Below are 19,315 nucleotides of genomic sequence, written 5' to 3' on the forward strand. Positions count from 1 at the left end.
CTTAGTTCCAGCACTCACACTCTCTCACTTGCATCATTATGGTAGTTTATTCCTAATCTCCACATCGCTTCCTCAAATTCATCCTCCATGCTACCTACTACTGCCAGAGTTATCTTTCTAGAACCTAAATCTCCTCATGTCTCTCCTTTGATGAATGTTCATTGATTTTCCAGCACTTGCAGCTGATATAGGAGGTATTGTCCCTGCCTACCTTTCTAAGTTCTTTAAATATAATACCCCAACAAGTCAACCAGTAGACCACAGTGCAAAGAACTTAATATGAAGTTTTCCCAAAATGACATGTTGTTCCTCTACTTAGGAATGACCTATCCCACCTTGTTTTCCTGAAATATCTATAAACCAAATCCTTTAAGATTCAACTGTAACCCTGCCTCTGAAAACTCCAGCAGTAAGTTCCATTGATGCAGACACAATGTCTATCTAATTATCACTGAATATTTCCCATTCTTAACATAATTGCCAGGAAGTACTTTATAAATATTAAGTGTCTTTGTTTATTGTACAGCATTCCTTGAATGCCAATTTTTGCACATCAGGAACTGTAGTTCGTGTTTTAATAAATATTATCCCAATTTAGTTATCTCATTTTTGCCTTTGCTCATATTTAAACATGACATGTATGCAAAGCAATTCTAAGGAAGATAGCTTGACTATTTGAAGCAAACCTACCTCTCTTCTTTTTATAGGTGTATCAACTTATCTATGCCTTGCACCTGATGGAATTTGGGATCCACAAGGACCAGATCTCAGCAACTGTTCTTCTCCTTGGGTCAATCATATAACACAAAAGGTAAAAACCTTGTGACTGACAAAGAAGGCTTTTCCTTAACCCAGATATTCTATGTTGTTTACATCTGCTGCAAACAATCAAGATTTTTAAAAGTTATAATGGAAAATATATCATATATTAATTTAACACAATCTTTAAGGCAAACTCCGATGTGCTGTGAGCTAATTTTAGAATTTTATTGTTGTTGCAGTGCAAATTCATGAACTTCCTCTCAGCCAGGCAGTACTGCTTATAATAATTTTATTATTAATAAAATTTCTGTGTATTGTGGACTACAGATATAGAAGTCCATGAGGCATTTTAAATTAAGCAAGCAAAAGTTTTTAGCATACATACATATGGATTTTTCTGTGAAAATAAAAATTTTAGTAAAAAAATCTACCTTTGGAATCTTAAGCTATTTGATAAATATTCTGTAATCTCATCATTTATCAGTGTTAAAAGAATATGCATGTGCGACAGAATCTTTCAGACTCAAATTTGCAGGGCTTATTTGGCTGCAATATGTTGAACATTTTTATTATTAATGCACTGTGGGGCTTTGAACTGATTTCATTACAAACAGAGACCAGATGTGCATTTATGCCAAAAGGGCTATGGGATGAATCCTTATGATAGCAATTTGTGTGGATTTATGCACTCTTAAAATGGAGAGGCCTTCTATGACATATTAGCTATGTTGAGGAATTTCTGAAAGAGATTTTTCCTGAGAAATATTACAAATAACGGCCTTACTAAAAGCCTGTCTGTGCCATTTGTTTTTTTCTCTATTTGTTTTTAACCAGGCTTATCCTCAATAATATACTGTATAATAAGCCATAACTATCTACCCAGTAGATCATTTAGTAGATGAGCCATAACTATCTCTTTACCCTAAATCATGAAACAACAGTGGTTATATTGACTTCAGTTACCTTCTTACATATGCATCTCCATACTTGTTGCTATTCATAATGAAGCTTCTCCAATTTCTGCACTGTTCCTGCTACAGTTTTTATGTCCTTTGATTTTATTACAATGTAGCTCAGACCTCAGGGCAAATAACTCTTGCTGAATGTGATTAGATTAAGAGATCAGTAGCATATCTCCTTACATTAGCAACTTTTAAAAACTACTCCCTACATACTTAGCCTAGGGGTTAGCATTAATTCAGTAATAATTCACCTAGGACGCTAGATGTATTCATGGTAATTTCTGAATAGAGTTGGACTGTTTCATTTCAGGAATTACTAAGTGACTATAACTGATAAATGATGCTTAATTTTTTTCTTTCCTCTGCAGACCTGCTAATCTTATGACAAAAGAGATAATTCCTTTCAAAGACCAGACAGCTGCTGCCCATTTGATTTAAGAATGGGTGTTTTTGTTTTATAATAAATATGTCCCATTCTTCCAAAGCATTTCTGTTTAGTCTTGTAGATACTATAATATTAGCTTAAAATTGTAGAATTTAGTCAGTTCAAATTTGTAGCACTTTGTTACATTGATTAATCATAAATTTATAAAATCATCAGAAGTGTAAAAGAAGGCTTTGAACATTCCAAATTGGGTTATGCAACTGGCCCCTGGTTAATGGTGGAACTGGTGTTTGATCTATGTCTGCCTTTATCTAGAGAGCATTTTTAGCTATGGTACTAGTTAAACTGTAATACGAGAGGAGCTGTTTCCAACCCTGGACCAGTAAGATGCAAGGCTCAAAAGAATGACCAGAAAATAGAAGAGTGCCGTTGCTCCAGGTGACTTAAGAAAGGAATATAGGGGGATACATACCTAATCTTACTCTCCTTGCTCTTTCCAATCATCTGTTTTGCCTCTCCATTGGTCAAGCCCAACAGAAGTCAGAGAATCTGGCACTTGTCCACCTTGTAGGGCAGAGAGCAGGTTAGAAGATGAGGGACAGCAGATCTGAACTTGCAAATGGAAGTTACCCAACATAGTCTTCAGCGTTTTTCTCCTTCCCATTTTCTCACTTCTCCTCCTTTTCCCATCCTTCTCTCGTTTTACCCTTCACACTCTCTCTTTCCTTTTCCTTTTCCAAATCCCATCTCCTCTGATCCAACCTTCTACTGCTTCCCTCTCTCCTCCCCTTTTTTCCTCTCTAAGTATTATTATTATTTATTTTATTTTATTTTTTTGCCATGGTGAAAAATTAAAGTAGAATATGTATCTTCAATGATTTAGTTCTATTATTTGCCTCTGGTCTAATTCTATGAATTTCAAACTTTCAAAGAAAAGGAACTCTTTTTATTCCCCAAGGAAAACATATGTTAAGAAGCTATATATATAGATGAAAGTGGTGATTCCTTGATTGAAACAAGGTAATTTTCTCCTTCCCAGAGGTTTCATGGGTGAATACACCCTTGGGTGTGAGACACCTACTTTTTGGCTTTATAGTCTCTCTAGGGAATTCCTGGGTATTTTAAAGGAAATAGTACTGGCCTGGGGAACTTGATAGTTGAGCCATGGTGGGCAAGTCAACTTAACTTCTGAATCAGTTTCCCCGTATGTAAAGTTAGGTCGATTATTAATTTCATTATTTCAATAATATTCATTCATTGTATGTCAGGCACCTATGTAGATAACAAGATGTATGGATAAATGAATCTGAATGTCTATTTTGCTTGGAAAAAGTAAACTTTACTTTTGTATTATCTTTAAGAAATAATTTGTTAGGCCAATAGTTAGTCCAAGTGGGAGAAAACGACAAAGAAACTTAATGTTTTCTGACCCACAAGTGAATTGAGGTCACTTATATACTGGTGAAATTATAGATTAAATTCTGTGTGGTGAATGAGAGCAGATTACATTTCACTAGAGAAAATATAACTTTTAAAGTCAGGATATTACAAAGAAATTTGTTGCAAACAAATGATCTCGAATACTATCATAATAATTAAATTTAATGTAAAGCATCAACTATATAGAATGAGACCCCGTCACCCCAGCAATGACTGATAGATAGACAGCATATCAGAAGGACAGATAGATGTATCTCTTCAGGTGAATATTTTAGAAATACTTTTCAGTTCTTATTGAAAGCCAAGTTAGCTCAAAGCCCTGCCTCATCAAACCTAAGTGGCAAAATATTCCATTCTTTCACATTTTTAAATGGCTGCTTAATAAAATGATGGTCTCTGCCTTCAGTTTGATCTCTAGGTTGGCCTCAATTTTTGAAAAAGGAGTTCTGTTTTCTCTTTTGCATGCTTTAAAGAGTTCATTCCACTTTATAATTTTCCCAATCTTTTTCAGCCTAAAATTCTGTGAATTTAGAGTTTTGAATAGCTTTCTTATTTATTCACATGTAAAGAAGGGGTGCCTTCCTAGTCTATGATCTGGTAAAGAATGTTTCATTGGAAAATATTTCACTGATAAAATGAAGCCCTTGTTCTTTTGTTTGAATCCATGCTGTAGGAAGATTTTTAAGGTAGTGCAAGGTTATTCCAATGTTTTCTGGTGAAGAAAGATGGAAAGATCTAGAAATGATGCTGCTGTTCTTCAGTATAAAATAAGCCAATTGCTGTCTCCTAGTTCTTTCATTTAATGCCCTTAGACCTAGTGTGGAATGAAAGTAAATCGCTTCTTAATTTTGTCAGTAATTGGTGGGGTTTTAAAGACTTCAGACTTATTTAGCCTACCTTCAACTGTTTGATAGAAGCATTTCATTATTTATATACCCATATGACTTAGATATCTAGTAAAATAGATGAATTTTCCAAGGAAATGGTAGTTATATAGCTATGTACTTAAACACCATGGCACCCCAATTAATATTTGATATAATAAATTTCATAAAATGCCAAGCTTATTGTTTTTGAGTTGGGTCAAAATCAAAAATATAAATCGATCAGTCTGTCATAATTATTATCTTTAAAGCTGGCAGGTTTCCCTTCCCCTATTAGATTCCAGATATAATCCCACCATATTAATACAGGAATTAATTTGCTAATCCTCACAAAACTCATAATATATCTCAGCGCATATGTGCTTATTTCTGAAAAATAATTTTAATAGAATTCAATAAATTTTATCATTAGAATTAGAGCCAGACATTTACCTAGGTAACAGACCTCATAATAACATTATTTCAACTTCAATAACATATTCAAACTCAATGTTTGTATGGAAATAAGATATTTACAGTTCCATAATAATTGTGGTGAGAGAAATAAATAGGTTGATTAGAGAGAGTAACTTTGGGATCCATTAAAAACATGTGTTTAGTGGAGGCCAGTCTTGAGAGGTGAGCTCTGAACTGAGCCAGGACAGTGGAGGTACCGTGGTCCTGGCATGAGAGAATGGCATCAGCATCAACCAGTCATGCAAACCAGAGTCCCTGGTGTGGCTACTGGAATCTCCCTCTCCTTTATTATCTCCAGCATCCAGTCAGAAACTAGGCCTATCTAATGCACTTGTAAATCCCTCTCAAATCAATGTACTTTTCCCTTCTCTCTATTTCCTTCACCCTTATCAAGCCCCTCCCTCTATTGCTGTAGGCTCTGAAGCAAGTCTCCTTTTACTAGCTCTTGAGCTCTCTAACCCTTTCCCCTGAGTTTGTTTTCAAGTACAAACTTGAGTCTGCCACTCCTTGTTTGGACTCTTTAATGGCTTCCCCTTGCTCTTAGAACATTTCCAAAATCTTTATCATGACTTCCAAAGGGGCGCTACTTAATCTCCAGCTGCCTAACTCCAAACACATTGCCTCTTTATGCAGTTTCTTAAGACTCCATGTCTCTATCTCTTAAAAGCCATTTTTTTTCTGCCTGGAAGCTCCCACACTCACCCCAAAATAACACTCTTTTTTATTCCATCTCAGATTAAATATTCATCCTCAGAAGCATTTCTTAAGTTATTCCCTAACTCTCCAGTTAAAATGCCCATAAACTGTACTACCACACTTTGATTTAATATTATACCAGCCAAAATCAAAATCAAACAATTGTGGGCGGGCCACGGTGGCTCAGCAGGTAAGAGTGCTTGCCTGCCATGCCCGAGGACCTGGGTCGTTTCCCGGTGCCCACCCATGTTAAAAAAAAAAAAAAATCAAACAATTGTGCAATTAATAAACACTTATTTACTTTGCTAGAGTGTAAGTTCCATGTTATTGGGAATCTTTTTTATTCACCACTTATTCCATAATTCCAATTTTGGTGAAAAAACAAATGAATCTATAGGCAGCCTATAGGCTGAAATATATCCTATTTTTTAAAAAGTAGATTTCCTATGTATTTAATACACCCAAACATACAATTTTATGTGATGTAGGCATCAACATTTGGTCCTGAAGTTCTAACAAATTTGTTTTTCTCCTTTTGAATCTATGATACCTTGTCTTCCCAAACCGTGGTTATTCTAGACTTTCCTTTTCGTATAGCATCCCCTTGGCTTATCTTCCCAGCAATATTCTATCTTATATGGTCACTCTCAACTTAACTGGTTAAGGCTTCATTTACGTTTTCTTTTATGTTGTCCTCCCACCCCCTTTCTAGGTGTGTATTATTTCTCCCATCATGCCTCATATACAATTCTTTTATTACAAGTTAGTGTTGAATTAACCATTATTGCTTTTACACCCCACCCCCCCACTGCTAGAATGAGAGCGTGTTGGGGGCAAGAAATGTGCAAGATTGAACATTTCCTTATGAATATTCATTTCCTTATGAATATTCATTTATAAGGAACATTTCCTTATAAATATTCCTTTATTTCCTTATGAAATAACAGGAATTTAAATGATTGCAGAATGAATGAAAGACTTTTGCTATGATTTACTTAATTTTAAGATGAAGAGATGATCAAAAAGAATAATTATTCTTTATATCAATTTTTATTTTACTTTAAGAGCATTCTTTTTTCTTTTTTATTATAAATATTTTATAATTTATTTGTGCTTCAATATTTTCCTGTAAACTTCTTGTGGCAATATAAGGGAAACTTTTAAATTATTTTGTAGTTGGATTACATGAATAGGGTATGTAAGTCTGAATCCCTGCTCAGAGCAAGTTCTGTCTCATGATTTATGAACATATATATATGTGTGTGTGTGTATGTATGCAAAACATAGCCAGATAATTATTTTGCTGATGAACATTTATGGTGTGACTAGATTTATTCCTTATAAATAAACATTTATTGAATGCTAAAATACAGCTAATGTTTTTTGATAATCTACTAGTATTTTTCATGTATGAGCCACTATTTTACAAAATTTCTATTGACACATGAAATGGCAGCTGAATTTCTCATCATCTTTTATGTTGAAAGCAGTTAAATTTTGAAAATAGTACATCTAAGTTTTCAATTTTTTCATTGCTGTACATAAAGAAAATGTTTAAATTTTTATACATAGGCTTTTTCACCTTAATATTTTAATAACATTCAATCTTGTGCTTATACAACTATACAGCAAAAAGGAAATTAATATGTGAAAATCCGGTTGCTTTTATTTCTAATTTTTATGTTTGATTAATAATTTTGCCTTTCATAATGTTCACTGATAGGTAAGATAAAAGTCAATACTTACATCCTTAATTTTGAAGGTACTCTGTTAACAAAGAAAAGATACTGCCTAGTTCAGTAGATCTCAAATTTTTTTCACCATGACACATTTTAAGTGAATCAAAGACTCAGGAGTTCTACCTTTCCCAGCTTTTTCTGATAGGAAAAAATATTAGGTGATAACAAAGAAGTGGAATCAAAATAATAATAATGTATTTATTATTAGAAGAATAGCAGAGGTTGGAAACTACAAAAGCAAGCAACAAATTATGTACAGGGAATTGATCATGAACGTGTACCTTTGCAAAATTTTTGGAATTTTAGCAATCCAGATATTCAGTGCACAGGATGAATTTTGCAAAATTATCAGGAAGTATCAAATTTACTTCTTCATAGAATACTAAATATTCTTAGTAAATACTAACATCTCATTAATGTAATCAGTGAGTGCTGAATTTTAGTAATGGATTTACTAAATTACCAGTAAATAATCCTATTGAAAGAAAATTTTAAAATGTGTAGATTATAATCACATTCATGTCACTTTGTGACCACATGAAATGCTTCCATGACCCACCAATGGCTCATGAATGATTCTTTGATCTATATTGAATTTATTTCATACTTTTACTTGAAGCCTATTATATTTTCCATTTGACTCTTAACAAGTATCTTAGATATGTAGGCCCTGGCTAGATTTTACAGATTGGCTAAATTTAGTGGGAGTAATGTATATTTTTCAAGCTTTTTAAAAGGTACTAATTAACTATACAATAATATGTATTCTAGTCCTGTAAAATTTAATCATTACAGTAAAGATTTCTCTTTTTATTCCCATCTTTCAGATAGTATTCTGTGTATTTAAATATATATGCATGTACCCACATTTAATAGACACATGCAAATATTATATATATTTTTCATAAGTGCATGTTGCATGTTTATCCAGTGTGTTCATATTCTGTAAATAACATGCTGACATAAATGTACATTTATATTTTTATCTGCATTTATTTCAGCAATATATCTTGAAAATTTATGTTAACAGTATCAATCTCCTTCATAATTTTAAAATATTGCCCAATAGTTCACGGTATATTTAAATATTAATAGTTTTATATAGCCATAATCCAGTTTTTCCTATCATAAACAAGCTACAATGAACATATTTGAATGTGTCTCTTTGATATCTCTGTGTTTTTCTTAGTGATAAGAGAAATCTGATTCAGTGGTTTTCCCATTTCAAAGTATAAAGGCCACTGATAATTTACTCTCCCTAGGAGCTGCACAAATGTACACTCCCATCAATACTTTAGGAGAGTGATACCCATTTCCACATGCCCTTGCCAGCACTTGAGGCTATCAAACTTTTTTAACTTTCTGAGTTAAACTTTACTACACATTTGAGAATACAATTTTAAAGAATGTATGTGGTCTAAACACTCCACTTTATTCATTTGTTTCTTTAACAGTCAATCTTACTACAACTATTTATTAAGCCCTAGTAAATGGTAATAAACATAAGAATTTATGTTCCTTCCAGCTTTCTGAATATCATTTTGTGGTCCTGAGTTCTATATTGAACTGCCTTAAAAAAACAAACAAAAAAAGATCTTAAATAATCATGCTACTATACTTAGAGAGTAATAGGTGCAACTTGATGTTTGGAAAGATATATATTAAACCATTAACAAGCATTATATTTGGGAAGTGAAAATATAGAGGGCAAATGAGAGACATGCATTTATATTGTTTAAATGTGTTACAATTTTGCTTCATTTTATTAGCTTAAAAAATAAAGAAAATGATAAGGAAAAAACTATACATTTTTTTTGCCATGAGTTCGTGAAGATCACCTTTTTTTTGGTTCTGTTTACTTCTCTTAAAATTAATATATACTCCTATCTTTTTATTATCCAGGGCTATCAAATTTGCTCAGGTGATCATGCAGCATTAATCTTCATCTCTTTTAATATCTCTGGATGTTAAATTTGAAAATTTGGTATATTTTGCAGAATATATTTGAAAAATCAGCCTGTAGTTTCAGAAAAGGCAAATGCTAGAACTAAGCCATAGTTTGCTTTCCAGTGCCTTGGGAGCAAACTCTGTTCTCATTATGTTAGTAAGAAGATAAAATCTACTTTGAAAAGCAGATATTTTAATTGAGGTAAAATCCTCACAGAGCTTACAGCCAGTGAGTGTTCATGGTGTAGAAAGTGCTAAACTGGGCACAGTGGAAAATTTGTATTTACCTCTGCAAACTTAGAATATGGTTGAGGATAACATATACTCATCAAAGCCCAATTTAGAAACTCACAGACAATAACACGGAAATCCTCACATTTAAGCACCCAAATGGCTAATTAAAGTGTGAACGAGTTTTAGAAGTAGCAGTTTTAGGAAGAACTTCCTGAAGACTTGAACTGTAAGTCAAGTTTTGAAAAGAAAAATGCATTAGCATGGAAAATTGGGGAGTGTATTCCGGGTGAAGCTGGGTGGATTTTTTTGTTTTTTGTTTTTGTATGCTGTATGGGGGGCCACATTTCATTTTTTTCCATGTAAGTATCCTGGTATTGTAGCACCATTTGTTGAATTTTTGCTTTTTGATTTTTTGTTTGCTTCTTTGTTTTTTGGGAAGTGTGCAGGTGGGGAATCAAATCTGGGTCTCCCACGTGGCAGGCAAAAATTCTATCACTGAACTACCCTTAGACCCCGAAGATGGAGCTTAATAACTGTTTTTTGTTTCAATGATTATAGCTTGCATGCAAAAATAATTGTCAAAGGAGACAAAATTATTAATGTAAGATCCCTTCGTTTTTGTTTCTGTTTTCAAAATTGCAGTTGAAATCTGGAGAGACAGCTGCTAACATTGCTAGGGAGCTTGCTGAACAGACAAGAAATCATTTGAATGCTGGGGACATCACCTATTCAGTCCGTGCCATGGATCAGCTGGTTGGCCTCCTAGATGTACAGCTCCGGAACTTGACCCCAGGTGGAAAAGATAGTGCTGCACGCAGTTTGAACAAGGTAAGGGCCACCAGTTATATATAACTTTAAAACTGTAGTAAAATCAGTGAGACTTTCCTGCTTCATCTTTTCTCTTTCTATAAACTAACGGCATTCTAAAGACACTCACTAGGTATATTCAGTTCACATCATTACTTCATTACTTTATAATACTATAGCATTATTTGATTTTTAATCTAAAGAAACAATAAATAATCTCTCCATTGGTATATTGAGTCTACAATTCTGTTTTCAATGGTAGTTCCTTTGTTTTGCATGCTAAATTCTCTAAGGTTAACATGCAAAAGTGCAATTTATTTTGCATTCTTTTCCTCTCAAACTTTAATATCAGAACAATTGACGATAAAACAAATGTCAACTATATGTAGGAATTCAGAAAATGAGCAGCAGAGAGAAGAGATTAATAATCCATATTCAGTGTATTAAAATGAGGTACTTAACCTAATTAGTTTTAAATTTTTACTTCTTATAGCTTTTGGTTTTTTAATTACTCAGATTTTGCATCTTACCATTAAAACTTGATAATGTCAGGTATATACCAACAAATTTGGATTGTGCATAATGAAAGGAATTCATTTTTTTATTCTAAGGAAAAATATACTTAGTTATAAATGTAATGACATCAGAAGAAATTTAATTATCTATGTAATAAAATATCATAAGGACAAGAAATCCTATGTGAAAGATGTTAAAATTGCTCTCATAAAGTAACGCATGTTCTTTAAATGGCATTTGTGCAGTAGAGGAGCTCAATTATTGAAACTGGATTTTAGGGACTTAAATATCATGAAAGTTTTACTCCTGGAACTGTAAGAATGTGTCAGTGAGAGAATAAAGTCTTCCTGTAGAATTCACTAAACGAACATACCCCATAGAAAGAAAATGACTTTGCAGAGTGGTCTTTTCATATATTTAGCTCTTCTGTGTCCTGTTGAAGTAGTAAGAGTCTCAATTATCAAGATGGAAGAACTTTGTTAAAATAATGATTGTTCAACATAGAAAAGTCAGATATTTTATCCAGCAAATACAGTTTTTCCTTCAGTTTCATCTCCAGAAAACAGGTACAGTTTTATCTCCTAGATATGTATTATTATTAGTTTTTTCCATGCGTATAGGAGTTATTTTTGTCATTTATACCTCTGATAGAATTACAGCCAAACCCTATAGAATATAATCCACAGCTGTCTATATAATCTGGGTATGCTGTGGCTTTAATGTTAATACCCAGGTTGACTGTATACTATTATTGAATATTGCTGCCAGCTATTGTTATCATAATATTATGGAAGTAGACATTTCTATTAATGTTACATATCCATAACATGACTTGTTATAGCAATACTTTGTATCTTTATTTAAAAATGGTGTTGATGTCTGACAGTATCAGGTAAAGCTGGCAATTAATGTCACATTCTAACTAGCTATAGCTAATCAGCTTGCCTACTCTGAATATCAAATAACTAAGTAATGGGCAAATTTCCATTTGTGAAGCTTTTTAATGCTCCTTTTGTTTCTCATTTGACTCTTTTCAATTGTTTATATAATGTGGTTTGTCATATGTTAATTTGCATGATGGGGTAAGGAGATGGGAGGGCAAAGGTTATTTACATGCTTGCTGGCTTGCTCTCATTTCCTGTGGTCCCTACCATTCCCTGAAGCAGTTACAATCCATCAGATCTGCAACCAACTGGGTACAAATCAATTGTGTTCCACATTGAAATTCTGGAGGGTTTAGGTTCCTGCAAAACCAGGATGCGAGTCAGTGATCCAAATGACAGCCCTGGCAATTTACTTTCACTCGTTCCTCACTTAATTCTTTAGAGGAGTAACTGCTCAAGGCCCATTGAAGAGCACATGAATTACTTGAAAACATATTAGCCACACAAAAGACATCAGAATAACTGCTTCTTAAAGCTGTGAAATTGTCTTCTTCAACAATTAAGGCTACTGAAAAAAAATTAGCAAAAAGGAGAGAAACTACAACCTAATTTATAAAATGTGGGGGTATTTTATTTAAAAAGTACAAATAAACTTATTAATTATCCAATGTCACCAGGAAAATAATGTTCGGGGCAGAATGTGAATGGCTGTCCACCTTTTGCCCACAAAAAATCATCACTCTATGCAAAAAACAAAGAAACGAAAATGGACTTCTTATCCCACAGACGTTTCTAAAATGTTTTGTTTTTTTGTGTGTGGTTTTTCTTTTCATGGAAACTGTCAAACGCATTTCTTCAAGAAATAAAAGCAGTAACAAATCAAGAGATTCATCAAATTATTTTAATCCAAATTATCTCATCACATTGTCCCATAGAATCAAATGGTCATAATAAATGGGCATTCCTATTTTCCTGATCAATAGATTATGTCCTCTATTTATGGACATATGACTTGTGGTACACAGCACTTATGTAATCTATAAACCACAATCTACCAAGTTTGAAAAATGGGATCAACACTATTAATATAATTTACTTAACTTCATATGTCTTCATTTGTGACTCATGAATTAATAACTAATCTTATATGAAATGGATCATTTCAAATGAATGTAGTATATTGATTTTTGCTAATTTCTATTAAATTTATCCCAAGATTTCTCTCCATTACTAACAGCTTTATACCATCCAGTTTTCACTTGGGTAGTTCTGAAAGGAGACTTGGTCATTATTTTCCCAGCCACTGTTTACCTCTATTGCTGCTTAGCTTTTATTCTCTCCTAGAAAGTAGTGCACAAGAAAATAAGGTGTTTTGTGTAGATGTGTTCTTTTATTTTTCTTGTTTTCTTCTGTCACTAACTTGTTTTTTCTATTCTGTGTTTAATCTGCTGTCTTAATGGATTCAGCTTCAGAAAAGAGAGCGCTCTTGCAGAGCCTATGTCCAGGTACTTTCTGCGTTTTTATACATGTGTTAAGTTGTTGAAATGTCTCAGTTGGCGAAAGCATGTATGAGTGCATCTGATAGAAGAATGATAATGTTCCCTATTTAACTAAAGGAATTTTAGAGAAGGCTTGGAAGGTAGGAGAGGAAAGACATGAATGGTATATGCTAAAAGACATTTGACAGTGCCAATATTTTGTCAAACATGAGGAACACAGACTAGAAGGAAGTACAACTTCACGTGTGAACACTGTGGCCGCCACTAAGAGGTGAGTTTTGGTGAAAAATATAAGTTGTTTTAAATATATAAGTTCTTCATAGAGGTAGGTCTGAAAAGATTTCATTTTTACATTGGGCCAGCCAATATTTGTATAACAAGTCATTCAGAAATGAGAGTCACATTCATAATGAGAATACTTGGTCCAGGATTCTTGGAATATCAAACTTCTATACCAAAATGGAACTGCTTATTGGCTCAAGACATGTTTGTGACTCGTTTACTCTCTCATTGATTGTAAACATGGTAACCTTGACTTAAATGTAATTTTTATCGAGCTAAAATGCTGTAATTTATTTCTGAGCAAGATAAAAAACATGTCCATGTTTATGGGTTCTATGTGAGAGAAAATCCCATAAGAGGGGAGCGGAAAGGCAGAGAGGGAGGGAAGGGAAGGGTATATATGAAACTGTATAACTGTAAATTTTATTTTCAAAGTATACATATCATAGCATTGTTTAAAGGGAAAGACCAACTGCATTTATGAAGAGATGCTCTTTAGAGCCATAGTTACTGATTCTCAGATTAGCAGTCCAGAAATTAAACCTTAAAAATTTATTCACAGTTGAACACTGTAGGGTATTGGCTTCTATGGAACAAAAATCTTGAGAAGCTAAACTGGTGTAAACATTAAATACCTACTTTTCATTTTTATCTTTCCAATGATTTGAATACTCACATCCACTATCTTTCAGGGTAGTATAGAACTGTGAGTTGAACATATAATCAATAAATGGTGAACATAAAATTATAGCACAAGGAAGTTGATGGCCTTGGGGGAAAGTTTATTCAAGTTCTGAAAAACACAGTGCACTAAATTATTTTTTTAACTTTGTTTTTTGGAAATCATTTCAAACTTACAGGACAGTTACAAAAAGTAATACAAACCCCACACAGAGAACTCCAACTTAGATCTATCCCCCACAGATACCCTTATCCACCAGTTTTAATATTTTGCCATATTTGCCATATCACTCTCTCTCTTTTCATCTGTCAATCCAGCTATCTATCTTTCTATCTCTGTCTGTCTGTCACAATAAAGTAAACTTTTTAATGAAGGTAAACATCTGTATCTGCTAGCTATAGTCGTGTGCTTTAACTCTGGCTGGCAAATTCCTTTTCTTTCAGCTGCCTCTTTTCTAAATGCCATACATAAATGCCTTCACTCCCTTAACAAATAGTAATGAACAGGATAAATACAGTTCCTGCCCTAGGATTTTACCAGCTAGGAGACAATAATGATTTATAAATGTTTGTACACTATTAGCACTTCAGAAAGTACTGTTGAGTAGATTCAACTTTCTTCAGTTTTTTCATCCTGGGAATGCATACTAAATACCATGATTGGACTTTGGTGTTTTCCAAGTCTCTTGAGCCTCATAAGAACACATTATAATGGTCGCTGTGGGACAGTTAAATTTACAGATGGTCAAACTCATTCATTATGTGTTATTTCTTACCAATTTTATACTCAAGAGGGTTTTGTTTTTCTTCATTTTATTTCCAAATGTTGAGAATACCTTACTATTCCAAAACATACCCCATATGACCTTACCTATCCTGAAAGCATTTAACAGTAGAATTCAAAGAAAATCAGGAAGAAAGCACAAAGGCAAAATATTATTGTATCCTTTATATTAATCTTAGCTTTTCTTGTTTACCCTCAATTTTCTAAAGACAATGATATATAAAAAGCTAAGTAAATGTATCAAAGTTTTTTTGTTTGTTTTGTTTTTTTTTTCTGTAGAATGATCAATTTCCAAAATAGAATGAAAAGCTAAAAATGAAAAAAAAATAGTATTTAGTGTGTATGTGAGTTTCATTCTGAAATTGAAGTTATTAGCATAAGAACAATAGCGACATTTTATGAGACAAATATTTTAAATGAATAAAAGTAATTTTTAACATTGAACAGAAATTAAGGAGATAGGCTTCTTATTTTGTAGTTGACTTTATAAATTAATAAAGTGTTGTGTACAAGAAATTGGGTTTACTTTTCCACGATTTTAAAAAAGACATTGTCTTGGGAGGCTAGTAAAGCAAAACTTTGATTCATAGTGTGTGGGACAGATAAAGGCATTGACGTATTCTTCATGACTGAAAACTGAAGATCATTTTTGAGTGATATTAGGATTTTTTTTTTTTTTAATTTAAATCCATGCTATCCTTTTAATGAGGGCTTTGAGAGAATTTGCCTTTTGGTATTTAAATCTCTGAAACCCATGGTCATTGAAACATGAATCTCGGATGGGAAATTAGAACAGAGTTTATTCAATGGCTGATTTCCTGGTGTTATAATTGACTGGCTGTGAGTAAATATTTCAGCTATTGACTAAACATCTGATAAGACCAAGCACACACAGAATATTGTTTAAGTGGAAAGGCTCTGCTCATTAATGCAAGGAACTATTTCTCATTGCCTTAACATAGATACTATTCTATGAAATTCCAGAGGAATATTACTTTAAACTTTAGTATATTTGCATTTTAAAGACTTGCCTTATAGTCCCTGTTGTTTTTAATGATCATAGCACATTCTGAACATCTCTATTTATGAAGCTGAGTGCTTTATATAGTAAATCTGAGTTGAGATGTTTCATTAGTCATCATGAGTTTCTTTAAAAATATGGCCTTTACATTGGCACAAGCAATGATTTGCCCAGGTTTTTTTTATTTTGACCACCTAAAATCACTTAACTCTTAATTTATTTAGAGGTCCAATGTATATTTAATGAATAGTCTAGATCCATTTTTTGCTTCTTCTGTCTTCCTAACTGGTGGTTGATATGATTTTTAAATTAAAATAAAGTATGAATCAACCCATTGTGTTTGCTGCTAAAAAGAGTTGGGGGTCCAGTGCTTTCTTATTTCATTATAATTTTAGATTAGACTCAAAAACTTAAGAATTGTCAAAAGAAAAAAACTGATATGTGATATGTAGTAAAAAATACCGTTAACATATCTTAACCATAATATCTTCATTTAAGAAGAATGGTTTAAGATTTATGCCAGAAAAAATCAAGTAGAGGTTGTGTTACATATGCATATTAAACAGCTAATACAATATAGCAATACTAGAAGGAACTCTAGAGCTGAAGATTAGTTAGCTGAGCACTGAAGGGATAAAATGACTGCCCCAAAATCATAGTAGCCATCATGGTTCCAAGATTGCTCTCTTCGTGTTTCCATTGCCTCTTGAATGCCATGATAAGAACACTGAGTTTATGACTAAGAATAAATAATTTTTAAAGTATTAAATATACAGCCATCACTGGGCAGAGAATTTTGCAGATATTCTCATTGAATATTATACAACAAACCAATGATATAATTATTGCTATTCTTGCTTTACAGTAGGAAAAACCAGGCCTGGGAAGGATTAAGTAACTTTTCTAAGATCACACAGTAAAAACTGAGGCAGCACTCAATTGAAAGCTGGGTCTTCCAGATTCAGAAGCTTGTGTTCCCAGTCTCTAAGTCTCTGCAATTTCAGAGTTGCCTTCATCATTTGTTATTATGCTTATATTTATTGATTTATTGTGCCATATTTCAGAGATGGAGCAGAGTGAAAAAAAAGATCTGTTTTTTTTTTTTATTTTAGGACTGAGGGCAAATGGTTGCATGCAAATATTTTTACTGCTATAGTATATAGCATCATTTGCTTTGAAGTCCCTTTCTTTTCAGTGTGGTTATGATCAAAAAGTTATCATCTTGAAATAAGAAAATGACAGGTTCAGTGGGTTATTAAAATTACTGAAGTGGTCTTAGCTTGCCTATTTACTTGAACTGTATTTTAATATTTTTACTTTAGCCTTCTGGAATGGTTGAAAAGCAGTGGTAGCAGGAACACTAGCGTTCTAGTTTTCTAGCTGCTGGAATCAATATACCAGAAACAGAATTGCTTTTAAAAAGGGGAATTTAATAAGTTGCTAATTTACAGTTCTAAGGCTGAGGAAATGTCCCAATTAAAACAAGTCTATAGAAATGTCCAATCTAAGGTATCCTGGTGCCTATCCACGCAAAAAAAGAAAGAAAAAAAAAAACCTTGTAGACAAATTCCACAGCAGCATTATTTATAATAGTCAAAGTGTGGAAAGAACCCAAATGTTCATCAATTGATGGACGGATCAACAAACTCTGCTTTTTCCCTTCAATGAAACAATATGTGTCCATAGAAGGCATGAAGCAGCTAGATACCTTGGTTTAAGAAGGCCGATGAAGTTCAGGGTTTCTCTCTCAAGTGAGAAGGCACATGGTGAACACAATCATGGTTTCTCCCTCAGCTGGAAGGGCACATGGCGAACACAGCGTCATCTGCTAGCTTTCTCTCCTGGTTTCCTGTTTCATGTAGCTCCTGGGAGACATTTTCCTTCATCTCCAAAGGTCACTGGCTGGTGGACCCTGCTTTGTGGTGCTGCAACATTCTCTGCTCTCTCTGAATCTCCTTCATTCTCCAAAATGTTTCCTCTTTTATAGGACTCCAGCAATTTCTCAAGACCCACCCAAATGGGTGGAGACATGTCATCACCTAATCCAGTTTAACAACTACTCTTGATTAAATCACATCTCTTCCAGGGAGATGATCTGATTACAGTTTCAAACATAGGGATTATTCTGCCTCAACGAAATGGGATTTAGATTAAACCATGGCTTTTCTAAGGGACGTACAATCTTTCAAACCAGCACAACTAGTATACCCCTTCTCTTACCAGGCAAAATCCTTTACTTGTTCAGTTTTGGTATCCTTGCATGGATGGAGTATACAGGGATGATAAGTTACATGGAAAAGAAGGTTCTCTTTCTAGGTACTCTCAGGGAAATCTCAACAGCTAGAGCAGAAGCAACAAAAGCTGCTGCTAGAGTGTTTTGAGAGGCAAGAGGAGATAGCATTTGAGGGAATAAATATAGTGATGTGTTTGGGGAGATTTAAGAATGACTTAAGGAAGAAAGATTTTTTTAGAAGACATTTTTGCCATGTGTTCTGTGAGGAAATTCTATTCCCTCTCCTCATCTCCACTTTTTATCCTTCTGGATTTTCAAGAAATTTAATTCAAGATTTATAATCCAACCAGATTAACAATAACCAGAAAAAAGATGGTTATTTTGAATGGCAAAGTCCAATTATTTTTAAGCTTATATAGCAGTGAAGGAAAGGGAGGTAAAGGGCTACAGATCAACTGTGGGTCACAGATTTTTCATCCCTGCTAAAATAATCTACACTGGCTTTACCCTGCCCTCTGTAGTACATGATTAAGTATTTTAGTACATGATTCAATAGGCATTTTGGCTAAAATATTTTCTGGTTTCATTTTCTTCCCTGAGTATCTACTGTTTTCAGTTTGTCTCAGTGCAAAAGTTCTTTTTCTTCCCAATTGAGATATAATTTGCATACCATAAAATTAAAGTTAATCATTTTAAAGTGTATACAATTTAGTATATTTTATTATATTCACAAAGTTTTACCCATCACCACCGATTCCAAAATATTTTCATCTCCTAAAAAGAAATCCTATACCCATTAGTAATCATTCTCCATTCCTTCCTTCCCCTCAGTCCCTGACAACTACTATTCTAATTTCTGTGACTATAGATTTGCCTATTCTGTATATCTCATGTAAATAGAAACATACAATTTGTGGCTTTTATGTCTGACTTCTTCACATAATGTTTTCAAAGTCCATCCATGTTGTAGCACGAATTACTGATTCATGCCTTCTATGGACACATATTGTTCATTGAAGGGAAAAAGCAGAGTTTGTTGATCCGTCCATCAATTGATGAACATTTGGGTTGTTTCCACACTTTGACTATTATAAATAATGCTG

At 33.5% G+C, this 19,315-nt stretch overlaps 1 protein-coding gene across 15 annotated transcripts in view; it reads left to right on the forward strand.

Annotated features, from left to right (window-relative positions):
• ADGRL3 (adhesion G protein-coupled receptor L3) overlaps positions 1-19,315 on the forward strand; it is an 841,123-nt gene that overhangs the window by 673,101 nt on the left and 148,707 nt on the right. For 13 of the 15 annotated variants that reach the window (XM_077136976.1, XM_077136982.1, XM_077136975.1 and 10 more), the window contains 3 exons: positions 708-811; positions 10,148-10,333; positions 13,179-13,217. In XM_077136976.1, coding sequence (XP_076993091.1) covers positions 708-811; positions 10,148-10,333; positions 13,179-13,217 — 329 coding nt within the window. The remainder of the gene's footprint in view (positions 1-707; positions 812-10,147; positions 10,334-13,178; positions 13,218-19,315) is intronic. The other 2 variants (XM_077136987.1, XM_077136986.1) reach the window with 1 other exon arrangement.

Source organism: Tamandua tetradactyla, chromosome 19 (assembly GCF_023851605.1).
Source record: "Tamandua tetradactyla isolate mTamTet1 chromosome 19, mTamTet1.pri, whole genome shotgun sequence".
NCBI lineage: Eukaryota > Metazoa > Chordata > Mammalia > Pilosa > Myrmecophagidae > Tamandua > Tamandua tetradactyla.